The sequence below is a fragment of the Cherax quadricarinatus genome, chromosome 6 (genome assembly GCF_038502225.1).
Source record: "Cherax quadricarinatus isolate ZL_2023a chromosome 6, ASM3850222v1, whole genome shotgun sequence".
NCBI lineage: Eukaryota > Metazoa > Arthropoda > Malacostraca > Decapoda > Parastacidae > Cherax > Cherax quadricarinatus.
The window spans coordinates 20,664,302-20,679,537 of record NC_091297.1 but is presented as its reverse complement, the minus strand read 5'-3'; the positions used below and the strand labels follow the sequence as shown (position 1 = coordinate 20,679,537).

The 15,236-nt window shown below is 40.1% G+C and overlaps 1 protein-coding gene across 4 annotated transcripts in view; it reads left to right on the top strand.

The window, feature by feature from the left end:
- Nucleotides 1–15,236, top strand: part of LOC128692541 (transmembrane protein 8B) — a 296,349-nt gene that overhangs the window by 72,363 nt on the left and 208,750 nt on the right. For all 4 annotated transcript variants that reach the window (XM_070080854.1, XM_070080860.1, XM_070080865.1 and 1 more), the window contains one exon: nt 4,408–4,550. In XM_070080854.1, coding sequence (XP_069936955.1) covers nt 4,408–4,550 — 143 coding nt within the window. The remainder of the gene's footprint in view (nt 1–4,407; nt 4,551–15,236) is intronic.

The window sequence follows — 15,236 nt, the reverse complement described above, 5'->3', positions numbered from 1 at the left end:
AACATATTAACTCTTTGACTGTTTTGGTCATATATATACGTCTTACATGCCACTGTTTTGGACGTATTTTTATGCGTAAATTCTAGCGGCTTCAAATCAAGCAGGAGAAAGCTGGTAGGCCCACATGTGAGGGAATGGGTCTGTGTGGTCAGTGTGCACCACATAAAAAAAAATCCTGCAGCATGCAGTGCATAATGAGAAAAGAAAAAACTGACCAATTTTTTTGGATTAAAACGCAGACTTTGAGGTTTATTTTCATATAATATTTATCTTGTATTCTCGTTTTCATGGTCTTGTGTGATAAAATGGAAAACATGTTACAGAAATAGATGTGATTTTGATTACTTTCACTATGAAAACGACCTTGAAATTGAGCTCAAAGTAGCAGAAATGTTCGATTTTCACCAATGTTCAGGAGTAAGCAAATCACACCACACGTCCAATACACGTCTACTGGGGAGTCTAATATTCTTTCACTAGTGCACTGATATTTTTTGTACCATTTTTACAATAATGCAGCAGTTTGCATAACAGTACATTTTGTATTTTTTGTAAGAATAAAAAATCAAAATAGAAATCAATAGTAATATAAGAGGGGCCTAGAGATGTGACTGATGAACAGAGGATACATGTATGTTATTTTAGTGCAACGAATGTCTACATTGTTTATTCTGGACCCTATTTTGAAGTTGGCATCTTTTTTAATTTGCGTGAAATTGGCCAAATTGCCAATTTCTGACCACTTTATTGGGTAGTTCAAATCGGTAAATGGGCAGTTTCTTGTACTCACCTGATAGAAAAAATGGAGTTCTTAAGAAATAGCTATGAGTTTGGTCAACTGGAACAACAGAATTAGTCAAAAACAGGTGCTTAAAGTTGGCGAAATCACCGATGCATATATGTCGCTGAGACCGCTAACTTCGGGGGAGCGTAATTCCGTGAGTTTTCGACCAAATTTCGTACTTTTGGTGTCATTACCATCGGGAAAAGATTCTCTATCATTTCATAAGAAAAACTATTTTTTTTTTTTTTTAATTTTGCGACATGGAATGACAGTTTCAGAAAGGGGCTTGCGACAGTCAAGGGGTTAAACAACATATCTGTCCATAGAGGCCTGTACCTCTCGTTCCTTTATGATTTGTCTAAAGTGGTTCACAACATTGTCATTGTAATAGTCACCAGCACGGCTTGCAATAGCTGTGTGAGGGTGATTTTCATCCATAAAGGTTTGCACCTCGAGCCACTTTACACACATTTCCTTAATCTCTTTTTTCAATTTCATACTAATTCTCACCCTTTTTACCACAGGGATGGCACTAGAAGCTTTCTTGGGGTCCATGGTGACTTATTTTGTAGTTACAAGCACTAAAAACACTGGGATAATGTGAAATGTACCGAATGTATGCGTAGATGCGACCGCACTGGCTGGCTTGTGAACACTGGCGCTGAGGCCACACGTGGGATGCGTCTCGGACGAATCGCGTGAGGCGAGTGTTTTAACGTGAGGCGAGGCAAAATTTTTGCATTAAAGTGTATTGTATGCCGGATTTAACGTATGTCGATACCATCGTATGCCGGGGGTCCACTGTATTTTGAACTTTGTGTTAAATTGGCCAAATTACCAATTTCTGATCACTTTATTTTGTAGTTGAAACAGTTGACATGGCGATTTCTTGTGCTCAGTCGATAAAATAGAAGTAATACTAGTGAAATAGCCAAGAATTTGGTCGACTGGAATAATGTAATTGGCCTAAAATGGGAGTCAAATTCGGCAAAATCACCGATTCGTAAATATTGCTGACACATCAAAATTCGCGAGAGCATAATTTCGTCAGTTTTCCATCAAATTTCATACTTTTTGTTTTATTACCTTCAGAAAAAGATTCTCTACCATTTCATACGAAAAAATAGCAATTTTGTTTTTTGAAAATTCTTGGACACTGGTGTACACTTTGAAATTTGGCCTCTGGACCCTGAAAGGGTTAATGAAACATAGTAAATATAATGAACAATTGCACATAGGGGTATAATTCTAATGAAGATAAACATACACATGTGAGAGTAGATTAAAAGTGTAGCATGATACATAATAAGAAAAAAATGAACAAGTTCAGCCAAATCGGTTATGTATGTTGGTTCAGTTTTTTACAAAAGATGATATTTAATTCAATAACTTAATAACGAGAGATAATGATTATTGGTAAATTAAGGAACAGAGATCAGTAGAGAGTATTGAAGCAGTAGTGCTCATTTGAGAAAGCCAATACAGCAGTAATAGTAGAAGGTAATTATGAAGATAGATAAAAGAGAGTGCAAAAATTATAGGGGGATAAGTCTGTTGAGTGTACCTGGTAAAGTGTATGGTAGAGTTATAATTGAAAGAATTAAGAGTAAGACGGAGAATAGGATAGCAGATGAACAAGGAGGCTTTAGGAAAGGTAGGGGGTGTGTGGACCAGGTGTTTACAGTGAAACATATAAGTGAACAGTATTTAGATAAGGCTAAAGAGGTCTTTGTGGCATTTATGGATTTGGAAAAGGCGTATGACAGGGTGGATAGGGGGGCAATGTGGCAGATGTTGCAAGTGTATGGTGTAGGAGGTAGGTTACTGAAAGCAGTGAAGAGTTTTTACGAGGATAGTGAGGCTCAAGTTAGAGTATGTAGGAAAGAGGGAAATTTTTTTCCCAGTAAAAGTAGGCCTTAGACAAGGATGTGTGATGTCACCGTGGTTGTTTAATATATTTATAGATGGGGTTGTAAGAGAAGTAAATGCGAGGGTCTTGGCAAGAGGCGTGGAGTTAAAAGATAAAGAATCACACACAAAGTGGGAGTTGTCACAGCTGCTCTTTGCTGATGACACTGTGCTCTTGGGAGATTCTGAAGAGAAGTTGCAGAGATTGGTGGATGAATTTGGTAGGGTGTGCAAAAGAAGAAAATTAAAGGTGAATACAGGAAAGAGTAAGGTTATGAGGATAACAAGAAGATTAGGTGATGAAAGATTGAATATCAGATTGGAGGGAGAGAGTATGGAGGAGGTGAACGTATTCAGATATTTGGGAGTGGACGTGTCAGCGGATGGGTCTATGAAAGATGAGGTGAATCATAGAATTGATGAGGGAAAAAGAGTGAGTGGTGCACTTAGGAGTCTGTGGAGACAAAGAACTTTGTCCTTGGAGGCAAAGAGGGGAATGTATGAGAGTATAGTTTTACCAACGCTCTTATATGGGTGTGAAGCGTGGGTGATGAATGTTGCAGCGAGGAGAAGGCTGGAGGCAGTGGAGATGTCATGTCTGAGGGCAATGTGTGGTGTGAATATAATGCAGAGAATTCGTAGTTTGGAAGTTAGGAGGAGATGCGGGATTACCAAAACTGTTGTCCAGAGGGCTGAGGAAGGGTTGTTGAGGTGGTTCGGACATGTAGAGAGAATGGAGCGAAACAGAATGACTTCAAGAGTGTATCAGTCTGTAGTGGAAGGAAGGCGGGGTAGGGGTCGGCCTAGGAAGGGTTGGAGGGAGGGGGTAAAGGAGGTTTTGTGTGCGAGGGGCTTGGACTTCCAGCAGGCATGCGTGAGCGTGTTTGATAGGAGTGAATGGAGACAAATGGTTTTTAATACATGACGTGCTGTTGGAGTGTGAGCAAAGTAACATTTATGAAGGGATTCAGGGAAACCGGCAGGCCGGACTTGAGTCCTGGAGATGGGAAGTACAGTGCCTGCACTCTGAAGGAGGGGTGTTAATGTTGCAGTTTAAAAACTGTAGTGTAAAGCACCCTTCTGGCAAGACAGTGATGGAGTGAATGATGGTGAAAGTTTTTCTTTTTCGGGCCACCCTGCCTTGGTGGGAATCGGCCGGTGTGATAATAAAAAAAAAAAAAAAATAAAATAAAAGATGGAGTAAGTGATTTGTCTTCAGTATTTAGGTACCCAGTGCTTGCTGCAGCTTAGTGTTAAATTAAGTAAACTTGTTGCAGTCCTCAACTCTATCTCTTAAATTATTTCATATATTTGGTCCATTAATTTGCATAGTTTCTATAGAGGTTTAAGGAACACGAAGGATATCAAATAGGTATTTGTTTCTGGTGTGATGCCTATATGTTCTGTTATAATTTTCTGAGAATTGCCTGAGCTTAGTCAAAGTATTATAGTGTAATGGTTTGAACATGGAGATTAAACAGTAGTATGTATGAATTCATTTATATTTAGTAGGTTCAGGGATTGGAATAAAGACATAGTGTGTTGCCCATAGGTAGAGTTTGTGATTATTCTGAGAACTGCCTTTTGTTGAGTTATAATTGATTTGAGGTGTGTAGCTGCAGTGGATCCCTAGGTACAAAATAAGCTGTCAGAAGATAAAAATTAACTGGTTGTCTTGAGGAAACTAAATGAAATATTAAATTTCTTTTTCATAGGGTCTCTTTCCATCTTGTCACTCTTGGCTGCAGACAGAGGTGACATATAGACAAGAAGAAAATATTGTAAATATTGTGCCTGAAATACATTCCCATCAAGAGATACAACTCTACCAGCAAGTTGAAGAGTCTCAATATTACAGGTCAGTGTTTTATATTATGATCATGGGCAAGCACTAAACCTGTAGGGGTCACACACATATAGGGAATGAGAGTTAATCAGGTTTGATCCAAGGAAGGGAAAGGTAGTATCAATTCCTTGGCTCAAAGGCCTTTCACCAGCATCAAGTCAACAGTTAATATAATAAATGTGCTAAAAAATGCATTAAATATGCTTAGCAATTCTCTCAACAACAAATGTGTGAAAAACTATATATAGTTTGACCTAAGAGTAAGCTGAAGGAGCAAGATGTATCTGTTTTCTTGTGTGTTTATGAGACAGAAAAAAAAAAACACACCAGCAATCCTACCCTTGTGTAAAACAATTATAGGTTTCTGTTTCACTCTCATTTGACAGGATAGTAGTACCTCCCTGGGTGGTTGCTGTTTGCTAACCTACTAATGTACCCAAGTCATCATTTTGCATCATTACTGATACTTTTCAAGGTGCTTTGTAAAGATTACAATTCATTTTTGTACTTTGGACCATTGCTCGTGGGATAAGTACTGTACATCCATTTATTTATTTATTTATTTATTTATTTAATAATTTGAACATACATACAGAGGTACAAAAAAAATACAGGTAAGAGCAGCATGCCAAAGCCACTTGTATGCATAGCATTACGGGCTGGCTTAAAATTAACTTAAGATTAACTAAGCAATGATGTAATCAGTGATAAAACATTATTGTAAACAGATAACAATAAAGCACAAATGAGTATTACAAAGACAGGTCATTGGTTGCATGCATTGCTGTACATTCAGTAGAATGGAGTATTCTGTTACAGTACTGTCTATCATGAAATAATGCTTTTGACATCAGAACTAGTAGTAATCAGATTATTTTGGTTAAGTTTGAAAGGACACACAGTGGAACCTCAGCTTATGAACGCCCCACCATGCGAACTTTTCAGGATATGAACCGTCATTCAGTCGATTTTTTGTTTCTGGGTACGAACAAAATTTCAGGGTGCATACTTTCTCCTCAAGAGAGGTTCTTTAACCCTTAAACTGTCCAAAGGTTATCTACGTTTTCACTGCTAGCGCTCCAAACGTAGATCTACATTTTATTTTTCTTCTTCTTTCAACAAACCGGCCGTATCCAACCAAGGTAGGATGGCCCAAAAAGAAAAACAAAAGTTTCTCTTTTTAAATTTAGTAATTTATACAGAAGGGGTTACTAGCCCCTTGCTCCCGGCACTTTAGTCGCCTGTTATGACACGCATAGCTTAAGGAGGAAGAATTCTGTTCTACTTCCCCATGGAGGATTTTATTTTTCCTACCTCCAAATTTGGCATGATTGGGATGAGATGCCTGGTCAGTATAGAATCAGTCTTAACACTCAGTGTGCACAGTATTAAAAAAATCCTGGACCACTTAGTACCTTGTGGGAGCACCACTAAAATTGAGCATGGCAAACACCAAGGATTCACTGATGTCAAGTCATATTAACACCCCTTGCAAGAGGACAGTTATGGATGTGGCCACAAGTGATCGTGGAAATATCGAAAACCTCTATAGTAACCCATGTGTAACATATGTGCAAAATCTTTCATTTTTGATACCACTGGCTGTCTCTCTGTCTGTATCTGTCTATCTGTCTATATCTGGCTGTCTGTATCTCTATCTGTCTATATCTCTCTCATATGTACACATAAGTACAGTTATTATACATAGTGTAAGTTACCTAGGGTAACCCAAAAATTCCAGGCAAAGTACATACTGTACAGTGCTTGTAGATAAAAGACATAATATCCACGACTGGCAACTCGGTGGCAAGTAATACGCATTTTCACTTCACCAGGAATCAGACGTGACTACTGCATTGTGTGTAATACTTGCTGATTTATGAGCTGCTCTCTAAGACTGAGAGACACGCAGACAGAAAGACACACACACAGGCAGCTAGAAAAACCGAAACATATGGGCAGACAGAACAACACACACACAGGCAGATGGAAAGACCGAGACACACAGGCAAACAGAACGACATGCACATACACAGACAAATACAGGCAGACAGAAAGACCGAGACACACAGGCAGACAGAAAGACAGACACACACAGGCAGACAGAAAGAGAGACAGGCAGACAGAAAGATAAACAGAGATAGACAGATAGACAGACAGACAGACAGATAGACAAACAAATATACATGTTTGTGTGTAACTGTGTAAACTCCACTGCTTACCCTGTCAGCAGTTTAGCGACACTTGTCATAAACACCATGCTTCAAGGACTTTCATACATACTACAGCATGTCTAAAACAATTCTGAGACCTATAAATACTTTGTATATATTTCTAGACAATAGTAAATGACCAAGTCAGGTGAAAATGTACACTTGCTTGTGCGAGTGTGACTATTTGAGTACTATTTCAGTGCCTAATATTAGTGTCAGAACAAAGATTGGCTATGAAATCACAAGAACTATTATAAATTGTAATTATCAGAACATAAAAATTATATAAATTAAAATAAAAACAAAAAAAGATATATCGGCAACACTTCTGCAAGTGGCAGGACTCCATGTTGCTGTCAGGTGAGCATCCAGCACTTACTTCGCCGTCTTATATCTCGGTAAGTACTAATCCTAAATTTTTTTTTTGGTCTTATAACACACAAAATTGCCCTCTTTAATTTAAAAAAAAAGAATGATTTTTTTATTTTTCAAAATATTTGGAGTGCTGGCAGTAAAACTGCAGATCTACTTTTGGACAGTTTAAGGGTTAAATAAATAAATAAATAAAATATTTCGGAGTGTGGAAATTAGGAGGTGTGGAGTTAATAAAAGTATTAGTCAGAGGGCTGAAGAGGGTTTGTTGAGGTGGTTTGGTCATTTAGAGAGAATGGATCAAAGTAAAAAGACATGGAGAGTGTATAAATCTGTAGGGGAAGGAAGGCGGGGTAGGGGTCGTCCTCGAAAAGGTTGGAGGGAGGGGGTAAAGGAGGTGTTGTGGGCGAGGTATTTGGACTTCCAGCAAGCGTGTGTGAGTGTGTTAGATAGGAGTGAATGGAGACAAATGGTATTTGGGACCTAACGAGCTGTTGGAGTGTGAGCAGGGTAATATTTAGCGAAGGGATTCAGGGAAACCGGTTATTTTATATAATTGGACTTGAGTCCTGGAAATGGGAAGTAAATGCCTGCACTCTAAAGGAGGGGTTTGGGATATTGGCAGTTTGGAGAGATATATTGTGTATTTTTATATGTATGTATATACTTCTAAACTGTTGTATTCTGGGCACCTCTGAAAAAACAGTGATTATGTGTGAGTGAGGTGAAAGTGTTGAATGATGATGAAAGTGTTTTCTTTTTGGGGATTTTCTTTCTTTTTGGGTCACCCTGCCTTGGTGGGAGATGGCCGACTTGATAAAAAAAAATTATTTCTTTGCAAAGGTTACAGTGTGTGTTTACATATCATAATATGATTGGAGCAAAGAAAGCCACTATCATGCCAAGGCATTTTTGGCAGATTTAACCTAATTCTTATAGACTACTTAAGGCTAGACAGGTGAAGAGTGGTAGTGGTTACCAATGTTTTGCTGATTGTGGCACCAACTACTGGCAACCTTCTGAATTTCTCCTTACTGTTAGTACATATTATTATTATTATTATTATTATTATTACTATTATTGTATATTGTATTTTTATTATTATTCTTAAAATAAGTATTATTATTATAATTAGTAGTAGTAAATGGTGAGGGGCTCTTGATCTAGGGAATTGGATCTGTGTTCCAGTTCCCTAAATTAAGCCTGAATACCTTTCATCCCATCCTCCCCACCCATAAGCACTTCCCCATTATAATAATGATAATAAAATAATATATATAATAATAATAAAATAATATGTATAATAATATAATAATGTACGACAAGGTCCTAAATGCACTAGAAGACAAAAAGAATGCAGATGTAATATATACAGACTTTGCAAAAGCCTTCGACAAGTGTGACCATGGCGTAATAGCGCACAAAATACGTGCTAAAGGAATAACAGGAAAAGTCGGTCGATGGATCTATAATTTCCTCACTAACAGAACACAGAGAGTAGTCGTCAACAGAGTAAAGTCCGAGGCAGCTACTGTGAAAAGCTCTGTTCCACAAGGCACAGTACTCGCTCCCATCTTGTTCCTCATCCTCATATCCGACATAGACAAGGATGTCAGCCACAGCACCGTGTCTTCCTTTGCAGATGACACCCGATTCTGCATGACAGTGTCTTCCATTGCAGACACTGCAAGGCTTCAGGCGGACATCAACCAAATCTTTCAGTGGGCTGCAGAAAACAATATGAAGTTCAACGATGAGAAATTTCAATTACTCAGATATGGTAAACACGAGGAAATTAAATCTTCATCAGAGTACAAAACAAATTTGGCCACAAAATAGAGCGAAACACCAACGTCAAAGACCTGGGAGTGATCATGTCGGAGGATCTCACCTTCAAGGACCATAACATTGTATCAATCGCATCTGCTAGAAAAATGACAGGATGGATAATGAGAACCTTCAAAACTAGGGAGGCCAAGCCCATGATGACACTCTTCAGGTCACTTGTTCTATCTAGGCTGGAATATTGCTGCACACTAATAGCACCTTTCAAGGCAGGTGAAATTGCTGACCTAGAAAATGTAGAGAACCTTCACGGCGCGCGTAACGGAGATAAAACACCTCAATTACTGGGAGCGCTTGAGGTTCCTAAACCTGTATTCCCTGGAATGCAGGCGGAAGAGATACATGATTATATACACCTGGAAAATCCTAGAGGGACTAGTACCGAACTTGCACACGAAAATCACTCACTACAAAAGCAAAAGACTTGGCAGACGATGCAACATCCCCCCAATGAAAAGCAGGGGTGTCACTAGCACGTTAAGAGACCATACAATAAGTATCAGGGGCCCGAGACTGTTCAACTGCCTCCCAGCATACATAAGGGGGATTACCAACAGACCCCTGGCAGTCTTCAAGCTGGCACTGGACAAGCACCTAAAGTCGGTTCCTGACCAGCCGGGCTGTGGCTCGTACGTTGGTTTGCGTGCAGCCAGCAGCAACAGCCTGGTTGATCAGGCTCTGATCCACCAGGAGGCCTGGTCACAGACCGGGCCACGGGGGCATTGACCCCCGGAACTCTCTCCAGGTAAACTCCAGGTAATAATTATAATAATAGATCACTTTGAAAGGCTGTCACTAGATGGCAGTGAATACCACAACAATGCGGGAGCAGTTATGGCTGCCTCTACTTGTCACATAATGATATATTTTATTCATTCTAGAGTATGTATTGGGTATATATTTTATTTATGTTGTTTATTACGTCATATTAGATCAATTGTGATGGATAAATAAGCTGTAGAGTTGATATTAGCATTATATTGAAGTGTATTTTTCCGCCTCTGAGAGGAGGAATTCCACAGGAACGGATTAATAGCTTTTCAGTGATTTAACCCTTAAACGGTCCAAACATATATATACGTCCACCTGTGCAGCACCCCGAATATTTTGAGAAAAAAAAAAAAAAATATAGAAAAAAAGAGCACATTTTTTTTAAGTGTTTTAGCATAAAAAAAATTTAGGGTCAGTATTTACCAAGATATGAGGCCGCGAATTTGGCACTTGGCGATCACCTGACGTCATCATGGAGTGCTGCCACTTGCAGAAATTCAACATACGTATTGACCGTTTTCCTCCATTTTTTTTTTTTTTAATTTTCTTGGTTTTCATGATATGATAATTATGTTTCATAGTAAATCATTTGATATCAATGCCAGTGTTTGTTTATACACCAATATTGCATACGAAATTTTTATTAAATTATCATAAACACACATGTACACACTGACAAGTGATTTTGCACACCTCGCTGAATCACACGTTATTATCTACAACTATATACAAGTATTTACATGTCCCACTTATGTTTCTAGTACTCCACAATTGTATGATACTCCTTGAAGCATGGATTCATACAGAGTGCCACCCCACACTGGTGGCAAATGAATCGTGTGTCCTTCTGCTGTTGGGGTCGTTTTTTTGGTGGTAGCATACACAATACACTTTTTCTGGGCATTCTTCTTCCTTTGGGTAGGCGGTATTGGTACCAGATAGTGACAGTTAGGAGTGATTCGGTCTGGCACTTCCCCCTCTGGCTGTGGTTGGGGGACAGGTTGTGGTGTGACAGGTTGCTGTTAAAATAAGATAAGATAAGATAAGGTTTCATTCAGATTTTTAACCCCGGAGGGTTAGCCACCCAGGATAACCCAAGAAAGTCAGTGCGTCATCGAGGACTGTCTAACTTATTTCCATTGGGGTCCTTAAACTTGTCCCCCAGGATGCGACCCACACCAGTCGACTAACACCCAGGTACCTATTTGCTGCTAGGTGAACAGGACAACAGGTGTAAGGAAACATGTCGAAATGTTTCCACCCACCGGGAATTGAACCCGGGCCCTCCGTGTGTGAAGCGGGAGCTTTAGCCACCAGGCCACCGGGCAGGTACAGGTGTGGTACCATAGTTTCTTGCTATCTGTTTGACGAGATTCAGAGAGAAATCTACAAAACGTTGTCGTTTTCCAGTCTTTATTTCATACATATTGAATGCATTGAGCACTGCAATGACTACCAGGTGAAAAAACAGTTTTATGTACCACTTGCAACTCCTACGCACACAGTCAACAAACCCTATCATCATGTCACACTTGTCAACTAGTCACATATTGTTTGTATAGTCCACAACAGCAGCTGGCGTTACAATAGGTTCTTTGTTGAACCTGCTCAGTCTCTCTGTACCATCTCGTTTCTGTGGATGGTTGATAGCAATGTCATGTCCCGTTTGTCATGCCACGTCAGTGCCATGATGTCATTAGCATGAAACGCTTGCACTCACCTTCAGTACTACCTCCACTGAACTTTGGCATATGTTTCCTATTCCTTCTCACTGTTCCACATATATCAGTATTGTTCATGCATAGGAAATCAGCGAGCATAGGGCTTGTATACCAGTTGTCTGTGCACAATGTATGGCCCTTGCCAAGGTATGGTTCCATCATCCTGCGAACAACATTGCCAGAAATGCCCAACATCCATCTGTCATCATCAAGTGTGTTTTACCCGGTGTATACAGTTACATCCAACACAAGACCACTCTCACAGTCACACATAACAAAAAGTTTTATACTAAAGCGATTACGTTTGCTCGGTATATATTGCTTGAATGACAGGCGTCCCTTGAACAGAATCAAGGACTCATCAACAACAATGTTCTTGAAGGGATGAAAGTATACACTGAATTTCTGCTTCAAATACATAAACACTTCCCGGATTTTGTATAGAAGGTCATTTCTGTTTGGCGTATTTCTGTCTGAGAAGTGCAACATTCGTAGCAGCAGAGTGAATCTGTTGCAGGGAAGTACGTCACGGAAAACTGGAGTACTGATGAAGTGGTCTGTAGACCAGTAATTACGTATATTTTTCTTATAGATATGTGGTATAAGCATGACACTGCTAAGGAATAAATACATTTCAGCCACTGTTGTGTCTTACCACCTGTGCAGCCGTGACAATTCTCCAACCTCTGCTGTGTTGTTCATGACATATTGGTAATAAATGTTTGTCTGAGTCACTATCAAGTTCATTATAGGCTTATCAAAGTACAACTGGAAATAGTCTAACTCTGTAGACTCATTCGTTATGGGACATTCTGGCTGGATACCACTTCCACTAGCATCAAAATCACAAGGCTGTGGCACGAATATACTTTGTGTCCAGTTCCACTCATGATCACATGGTGCAGGGTGGACCTGTGGCATGGAGCGAGGGGGGGCAGGAGGAGGGACAGGAGTGGAGGCAGCACATGGTTGCGGGGGTGCCGGGCGGTCCTTTGTCTGTCCACCCACTGCGCCATGTGGTCCAGTCACCGTGCCACCCAACACTACTTCCTCCATCCCCGCATACTCCCCTTCATGATCACTTTCACTATCAGTGACCGGGGTTTTGGATCGTGACCTGCCACGACCCTTGGGGATTGCATATGGCACACTGCCTGAACATAGATAACGACACCTAAAAGTACGTTTCACTGGTGAATAATGAACGTCACTATCACTAGACGAATCCTCGATTGGCATAAAATCAATCTCATCATCACTTACATCACTTTCACTATCACTAAAACACCGGGAAAATGATAGTTTCCTCTTGCGAAGTTGCCTATGGGTAACACTTGCCACTCCAGAGGTGCTTGGCCCAGGGTCTTCTGTGGCCACACTGGCCACCCCAGAAGTGCTTGGCCTAGGGTCTGGTGTGGCCACACTGGCTACCCCAGAGGTGCTTGGCTCTAGGACAGGCGTCGCCACCCCAGAGGTGATGGGCTGGGGGTCATCTGGATTATCGTCGATATTTTCACTAATTCCTTGAATATTATTGGCCCCATTGGTGTCAAATCCACTAAACTCATGATATGCATCACTTTCTTCTAATAGTAGAGTGTTAATACGACGTGGTGTGAGTGAATCACGAGGATGTGCCATGATGTTGACCCAGGATGGAGCTGAATGTAACTGGTCCTACCATGTGGTACCCAGGCATCCCAGATTTTTTGTATACCGTGCGCACTGAGTGCACACACCCATTATCTCATGTCTAGGTTACTCAGGCCTATCACGCTAATTTTGAATGAATGAAAAATAAAACGTACGTGAACGTATATATATGTTTGGACCGTTTAAGGGTTAAATGAGGAAAATTGACTCAGCATACGAACAAATCAGGATACGAACGGTCATGGAACGGATTAAGTTCGTAAGCCAACGTTCCACTGTATAAGCAAACAGTTATTAGTAAATTGTTTCAGTCCTAGGACTTAAATGTTTTTCTAATATGTCCTAGAGTTTACCCCCTTACCTTTTTAAACCAATTTATTGGTATCAGTTACCAAGGTGTATACTACAGGTCCCATCCAACTTATGACTGAGTTCGGTCCCAACCAACCGGTCGTAAGTCGAAATGGACGTAAATCGAACCTTACTACGAAATATCTACATCACATTTTTGTAATGACTTTATTTTATTGTTTTATTTTGGTATTTCATTTTTTACTTTACTTTTTATGCTGTTAGTACTGTATTTTATACTGTAAGGTTTAGGATAAACACTGTGTACAACACAAACAGTTGTTTATTTCCCAGAAATTTGGCATAAAAAACACCGTTGTAAGTTGAATGGTCGTATGTCGTGCAGGTTGTAAGTCGGATGGTAGGTGTATTTGGTTAATATATAGTAGAAAAATTTAAAAACCTTCAAAGGTAGAATATAACACTAAATAATTTTCCCCATGAGAAATAATGGAAATCCAATTAATCCGTTCCAGACACCCAAAAATATTAAACAAAATAAATTTTTTTAAATTAAATATACATTTCCCTACACAGAAAACAATGATACATGCACAATGAACAATACTAAAATGACACTTACCTTTATTGTGGACTTGTTGATGAATGATGAGATGGTAGGAGGGCAGAGGATGCAGGCAGATTCAGGTAACAAGTCCTTTTCTGGGGTTACCTCCCTTCTTTGCTTTTTAATGCCACTAGGACCCCTGTCGTGCAAAATATCTGTCCAGAGAGCTCTGTTTCTCGCATCCCTTTAAGATTTCCCTAAAATGGGCCACAAGAGAGTCATTGTACAAGTTGCCAATATGGTTTGCAACAGCTGTGTCAGGATAATATTCATCCATAAACGTTTGCAACTTTATAAACATTGTGCACATTTCCTTAATCTTTGACGAAGGCAACTTCCTATGTCTCTCTTCCTCCTCCTCTGAAGGAAATCCCTGAACTTTGGTCTGTTGCTGTTGCACCTGAAGCTCTTGCAGCTCTGTAGTGGTTAGCTCTTCATTGTCATCCTCCACCAACGCTTCCACATCCTCACCACTAACCTCCAATGCCATGGACTTTCCCAATGTCACAGTAGATTCCACAACTGGTATAGGCTTCCCAGGGTTAGCCCCAAACCCCTCAAAATCCCTCTCTTGTACACATTTTGGCCACAATTTTCTCCAAGCAGAGTTCAGAGTCCTGCAAGTCGCTTCCTCCCAAGCCTTACCTATAAGGTTTATGCAACTGAGGATACTGAAGTGATCTTTCCAGAACTCTCTTAGGGTCAATTCAGTGTCTGAGGTCACTTCAAAGCACTTTTGAAACACTGCTTTGGTGTACAGTTTTTTGAAGTTTGAAATGACCTGCTGGTCCATGGGCTGGAGGAGAGGAGTCGTATTAAGAGGCAAAAACGTCACTTTGATGAAGCTCAACTCCCCAGCAATTTGCTCTTGCAAGTCATGAGGATGAGCATTGTCCATTACCATGATGCACTTGAGTGACAATTTATTTTCCAGGAGGTACTGCTTCACAGTGGGGCCAAACATGCCATAAAACCAATCGAGGAAAATGTCCCTAGTGACCCATGCCTTACTGTTTGCTCTCCACACCACACACAATTTAGTCTTGGTGATATTGTTTTCCTTGAACACTCTAGGAGTTTCAGAGTGAGACATGAGTAAAGGCTTCACTTTGCAATCCTTACTAGCATTACTACACAACATTAGAGTTAGCCTGTCTCTCGTAGGCTTGTGTCCTGGGAGTCTTTTCCTCCTGAGTAATGTAGG